At 51.9% G+C, this 6,000-nt stretch overlaps 2 protein-coding genes across 2 annotated transcripts; one reads left to right on the top strand and one right to left on the bottom strand.

The window, feature by feature from the left end:
• The first annotated feature begins 674 nt into the window (after positions 1-674).
• BDR25DRAFT_280656 (MFS transporter) lies at positions 675-3,655 on the top strand. Its single transcript, XM_033687830.1, has 9 exons — positions 675-1,123; positions 1,180-1,233; positions 1,307-1,741; positions 1,791-1,900; positions 1,956-2,228; positions 2,277-2,528; positions 2,582-2,726; positions 2,779-2,902; positions 2,959-3,655. The coding sequence occupies exons 1-9, from the start codon at positions 1,068-1,070 to the stop codon at positions 3,487-3,489; spliced, it is 1,980 nt and encodes a 659-aa protein (XP_033551855.1). The 5' UTR covers positions 675-1,067; the 3' UTR covers positions 3,490-3,655.
• A 398-nt stretch (positions 3,656-4,053) lies between these two features.
• BDR25DRAFT_332233 (FAD/NAD(P)-binding domain-containing protein) lies at positions 4,054-5,901 on the bottom strand (the record flags this gene model as incomplete). Its single annotated transcript, XM_033692728.1, has 3 exons — positions 4,054-4,199; positions 4,245-4,723; positions 5,080-5,901. 3 exons carry the CDS (start codon positions 5,899-5,901, stop codon positions 4,106-4,108), a joined length of 1,395 nt encoding a protein of 464 aa, XP_033551854.1. The 3' UTR covers positions 4,054-4,105.
• Between the last annotated feature and the right edge of the window lie 99 nt (positions 5,902-6,000).

The raw sequence follows: 6,000 nt of genomic DNA, 5'->3' as shown, positions 1-6,000 counted from the left end.
CCTCCCGTTGCACTCTGTGTCGAGTCTCCGACTTGTACACCTCCCACGGGGCATCCCTCATGTTCTCGAACCCGCAATCAAGGCGCCCCCTCACGTGGCAAACGAGCTTGGCACACTTGCAGCATCCATGCATCTTCGGCCTTCACTCCGCCGATCGCAACATCGTCTGCAGCCACTTCGTCATCCACCGGGCCGCGAGCGTGACACCCTAGATTGCAACACCACGTTGTGTCCGCGGTACGACGACTCAGTGTGCGAGCTTCGGCTGCATTAAGAGACGAGAGGACTCGGGGATATTCATCGTAGAAGGTGCTTAGATGCTTGGAAGTCTGGTTCTAGATCATCGTATCCGTCAACTGTCGTTGGACGCTGGACAAGCTGGTTCCAGCTACCAGAAAATTTGCACCTCTTCGCCCGTGTATCAGCCGACTCGGGTCCACTTGCGACCCAAGCTGGATGAAATCTCACGAACGTGGTTCGAGGAACGGCGACTCCGTAATTTTCACCCTGTTTAGTGCAAGAACTAAACAAAAGACGCCCATGGGGAGGGTAGGCTGGCAGGTTCCACGTGATGTGGAGCCCCGTTGCCCAGCCGCTTGCCGCCCAAGCTTTAGCCGTCTTCAGATAAGCTCTGCCATCCTGCTCGGCACCACGGAACATCACTCTTCTATCACCACAACATGTCATCGACAATCTTGGGGCCTGTTATAGGATATTTCGTCATTTGTGATTCGAGTTTGAGTTTGTGTCACACAGTTTCGGGCGTATTGACAGCAGATCCTATCACTGTTTGTTAGACAAGATTCTGATCCTAGCGATCTTGCATTCAGGCGTCCCAAATGGTCAACCGGTGATCCCTCCCTGTCGGAGTGCTCGACATGTTGCATCCCCTGCTAGCCCTGACGGTGCTCCACAGAATCTCAAGCTAGCCTGTACCAACGAGAGAACTCATCCCAGGCCGCGTGCGGGGACTGCTTATGCTGACCCTCGAGCGCGAATAAATTCCCGAGCTCCTGCCGCGTCGCAATGCTCATCAAGCTTCGATTAACAGCCTGAAGCTCTTCACCATGGCTAGCCAAGAGACTCCCGACCAGAGCAAAGCTTTCGCTGAGCAGCGCGATGTGTAAGCCCTGTTCTTCGCATCAAACCTCAGCCTTGACTTTCACTGACGCGACATAGCGCGAACGAGGAGAAGGGTGTTGAATTCGATATAAACAACAATGCCACGTCTAAGTAAGCGCTCCTTAGTCCAATTGATCTTGAGAACCTTGGGGACATGAGAACACTCGACTGACCCATGTTCTAGGATTCAAAACCCCCTGGCTCATATGACCCATGAGGAAATGATTGCCGACGTTGAGGGCTTTGTCCAAGAGAACAGCTTCCAGGAAATCTCCCCTCTTCTCATTAAGGGCGCATTGATTGCTAGAGACCCGCCAGCTTTTGCTTCCGTTGAAGGTATCACTGAGGAGGAGAAGGTCGCTATTAGCAACGAAGTCCTCCACAAGTGGCGACAGCCCAAGCTCCTATACTTCACAATCATTCTCTGCTCCATTGGCGCAGCCGTCCAAGGGTGGGATCAAACTGGCTCGAATGGCGCGAATCTGTCGTTCCCAGATGCTCTGGGAATTCCTATTAGTGACACTCTGGGCCCCGACAAGATCCCGAATCCAGATGCGTCGAGGAATCAATGGCTTCAAGGTCTTATTAACGCTGGGCCTTACATTGCTTCCGCTTTCCTGTACATCCTCGCGCCTATCTTGGTACCTTTCTTCGCTAATATTTTACAGTGGATGCTGGATGTCTGACCCCCTGAACAACTTTTTCGGCCGCCGAGGATGCATTTTCGTCTCCGCCATATTTTGTGCTCTCAGCCCCATTGGTAGTGCCGTTGCCCAGAGTGAGTCAAAGTTGCATGCTCCCCAGATATAGCGGCATATCCTAACACACTTTAGCCTGGGAACAGCTCTTTGTAACTCGTCTACTGCTCGGCATTGGTATGGGATGTAAGGGCGCAACGATCCCCATTTTCTCCGCCGAAAATGCGCCTGCAAGCATCCGAGGCGCTCTGGTCATGAGCTGGCAGATGTGGACCGCCTTTGGTATCTTCCTTGGCACGTGCGCGAATTTAGCTGTGAAGGATACTGGGAAGATCTCCTGGCGTCTGCAATTCGGTTCGGCTTTGCTTCCAGCGCTCCCGCTTCTTCTTGGTGTCTTCTTCTGTCCGGGTACGCTCCTACCCCTATCTATCCATGGTCAAAATTAATTTTGCGTAGAATCTCCGAGATGGTATATTAAGAAGGGCCGCTATGCTAATGCTTACCGATCGTTAAAGAAGCTCCGAAACACTGAACTCCAAGCCGCACGTGATCTCTACTACATCCACGCTCAGCTTCGCGCCGAAGCTAGTCTGGTCGAGATCAAGAGCAACTATGTCACTCGGTTCATTCAGCTTTTCACCATTCCTCGTGTACGACGCGCAACTTTGGCTTCTTTCACTGTCATGTTGGCTCAACAGATGTGCGGAAGTACGCCACCTTTACCACCTCGAACGTAAGACTTTGAAGCTGATATTTGGTAGTTAACATTATCGCCTTCTACTCCTCCACTGTCTTCGAACAGGCCGGCGCTAGCGTTACGAATTCGCTCTTAGCTTCTTGGGGTTTCGGTCTAGTTAATTTCGTTTTCGCCTGGCCGGCCATCTGGACAATTGATACCTTCGGACGGTATGTGCTGAACCCCCTTTTTCCCAATGGCCTGCACTAACCGTTCACATAGACGATCCCTGCTTCTATTCACATTCCCACAAATGTGCTGGACCTTACTTGCAGCAGGTCTTTGCTACCTAATCCCGGAATCCAGCAATGCGCATTTAGGTCTCGTCGCCTTCTTCATCTACCTAGTACGTCCCCAAAGGCCCCCCACAATCACCTCTATCAGCTCCTAACCCGTACCTAGTTCGCTGCCTTCTACTCCCCCGGCGAAGGCCCTGTTCCCTTCACCTACAGCGCCGAAGTCTTCCCCCTCTCCCACCGCGAAGTCGGAATGTCCTGGGCCGTTGCCACCTGCCTCTTCTGGGCAGCCGTTCTATCCATAACCTTCCCACGTATGCTCGCCGCTATGTCACCCACCGGAGCATTCGGCTTCTATGCAGGTCTTAACCTCGTCGCGCTTGTCATGATCTTCCTGTTCGTGCCCGAAACTAAACAACGCACTCTCGAGGAGCTGGATTATATTTTCGCGATCCCGACAAGGCGGTTTATGAAACATCAGTGTGGAACGGTGTTGCCCTGGTGGATTAAGACGTATTTGTTGAGGAAGAAGGTAGGGGATTGTCCGGCGCTGTGGAGCTTTGAGGGTCATGTGGAGGGCGACCAGGAGTTTCAGGAGACAGTTAGGAGGGCCAGTATTGTGGCGGGTCAGACGGAGGGCGCCGAGGGGGAGAGGAAGAAGAGTTTTGTGGGGAAGATTACCGGCGGAAAGATCTAATAGATCCTCAGGCTATGTATTCCTCAGGAAACTGGGAGTGCTTGCTTGGAAGGTGTTTTCGGTGTTGGGGAGGCTAGAGTGGCGTGCTAGATGGGTGGTTTGTCGGTATACATTGCTGCGTTTATCTGTGCATGCATAGTGAAGATGCAAGATGTTGCAAATTGATACCTCTTACGTTCGCTATCATGGTTTCTTGGACTTGTGATCTTACAATTTGCTGGTGTTCTATTCTCTCATCGCTTACCATTGAGCCCATCACTTAACATAGATAAGCTGCTATTATAACAGAGTAAAAACCTCATCAGTGGAGCTGTTACCTTACTAACGAGAGCCTAGTCTGAATAATAAATAAATATGATTCCGAGGACTAAGCAAGAGAGGAAATTGCCCCAACCACATAAAAATGAAACATAAGACCAAATTGAAGTAAGAAATACCTGGAACCCCGCACACGGATTATCTGATAAAAACAGCCACCTTTAAGAAAGTACCCCATATATGTCAAAGCCCCACTAATACCTCAACCTTCGCCATCTTGTCTTCTCTTCTGTTCTCAGTCTAAGACCTAAATAACACCAAGTTAAGGGTGCTTTATTCCTCGGAAATATTGCTCCGCTTATCTCGCTACCTCATGCACCCTGTTCCCGCTTCCAACTTTCACTCCCCCATTCACCCTCATCTCCTTCTCCTTTCTCGCTGCCTCCCCTCCACTAAGACTTCTTTTGTTCACTCCCCCTCTTATCTCCCCTACTAACTCTCCCCACCTACTTTCCACCTTCCGAACATCACCCTCCAAATCATGCTCCCAAATCCACCGAAACCTCCCCTTTAAATTCCTAACAGCAGCAACTATATCGCCATCTCCATCTCTATCAGGGATCTCCTCGCCCAACCGCAAGTTATAAATCTCGCCACACTCATTCGTAGTCCTAACCTGTTCCTGGGCTCGGGGTCGACGGATCTCATCGTAAGCCTGAAACGCTACTTTGATGATCCTCGCCCTTTCTAGCTTCTGGTCTGGCGATGAAGGCGTTAAGATATTGGAGGGAGTTGAGGAAACTAGTTTCCCTAATACTCGGGATAGGATGAGCGCGTCTTCTAGACATTGGCCTGCGCCTGCTCCTTGGTGGGGGCCGCTGGCGTGTGCGACGTCGCCGAGGAGGCAGATTAGAGAGGAGTAATAGGTGGGGGTGTGGGGGTGGTGGAATATTCCCCAGCGGAGAGGTTGGGCGTACTACGGTGGGTGGGTTAGTGGGGTGTTAGTGAGGGTCGGAGGGAGAGGAAAGGGAGGAAGGATTGAGGAAAGTTGGGTTGGAAGGAGAGGTGGATAAGAGATATGGGAATGGGATTGGGGAGTTGAGAGGGGGGATGCTGGAGAGGGGGATTGGGGATTAGAAAGGAGATATTGTCCCAGATATAATCAGGTCTCTTCACACGACATGTGCAATACGGTTCTAAGGAGACACAGACTAGAGAGACTAGGAAACACAAAATCATCGAAAAGCCACTCACATCCAATAACCTCACTAGCTTTTCATCCACCCTCTTCCTCTTCCCCTTCCCCTCCCTCAGCCCCCTAAAATCCCCCACCATCTCCTCCCTCTCAACCTCAACCGTAAATTCCTTCCCCCTCCACTCCCCCTCATCCCTCTTAAACGCTACCACGTTCATCTCCCTCCCCTCGCTAATCGGATACGTCGACACATTCGCGTCCTTCGCCATAAACATCTTCGCATCCGTCGCCAAATCGCCCAAAATGCTCTTTGCGTCTTGCATAGGGAGGATAGCGCGATAGACGTATTTACCCGTATATACGGGTTCCACAGCCTCCGGGAATCTATCGCCGAGGACAACGCGGCGGGAAGATCCTTTGACGCCATCACATGCGACGACAGCGTCATGGACGGCGATATCCCCGTCGTCAAAAGTGAGGGTGACTTCTCCATCTCTCTGCGTCATACGAACCACTCTCTTACGAAACCTCACCTTTTCCCCATCAATAAACCCTGTCATAATATCCAACAAGTCCTTCCTATGCGCACCTGTACGTTCAAAACCCCTCCCGCCCCACTCCCCACGTCCATTCCCAAACCAGTCTTCCCCCTCGCCAAATCCTTCTTCCATGCGCATTGCTTCCATCATCACGTGGCGTTTTTCCGGCCGCAGGTTGCCGGTTGCAATGTTCATGTAGGCGTCGCGGAAATGGGTGTCAATGAGATCCATAGCGCGGAGGGCATTGGGACCGAGGCCTACACCCGCGCCAACAGCGCTGAAGGCGGGCGCGGATTCGTAGATAGTGAAGGGGATCGAGAGGTGGGAGAGGCCGATTGCGAAGCCTAGGCCGCCGATCCCGGCGCCGATGATGGCGATGTTGAGGGAGGAGGAGGAGTTAGTGGCTATGTCTGTCGTCATCACGTTGGACTTGGACTTGGATATTGAGACCAGGTCCAGTCTAGGGCAGCAGCAGCAAAGTATGCAAATACAAATGCAACGACCAAAGCAACAACGTTG

Source organism: Lindgomyces ingoldianus (assembly GCF_010093535.1).
Source record: "Lindgomyces ingoldianus strain ATCC 200398 unplaced genomic scaffold BDR25scaffold_6, whole genome shotgun sequence".
NCBI lineage: Eukaryota > Fungi > Ascomycota > Dothideomycetes > Pleosporales > Lindgomycetaceae > Lindgomyces > Lindgomyces ingoldianus.
The sequence above is the reverse complement of the archived record's forward strand: the minus strand, read 5'-3'. Positions and strand labels throughout refer to the sequence as shown.

What these genes read in the sequence shown, in the direction of transcription:
- BDR25DRAFT_280656 (XM_033687830.1), top strand. Translation starts at nt 1,068, where the DNA reads ATGGCTAGCCAAGAGACTCCCGACCAGAGCAAAGCTTTCGCTGAGCAG. An exon ending in TTCGCTGAGCAGCGCGATGT is followed by an intron (nt 1,124 to 1,179) that starts GTAAGCCCTGTT and finishes GACGCGACATAG; the next exon opens with CGCGAACGAGGAGAAGGGTG. An exon ending in TGGTAGTGCCGTTGCCCAGA is followed by an intron (nt 1,901 to 1,955) that starts GTGAGTCAAAGT and finishes AACACACTTTAG; the next exon opens with CCTGGGAACAGCTCTTTGTA.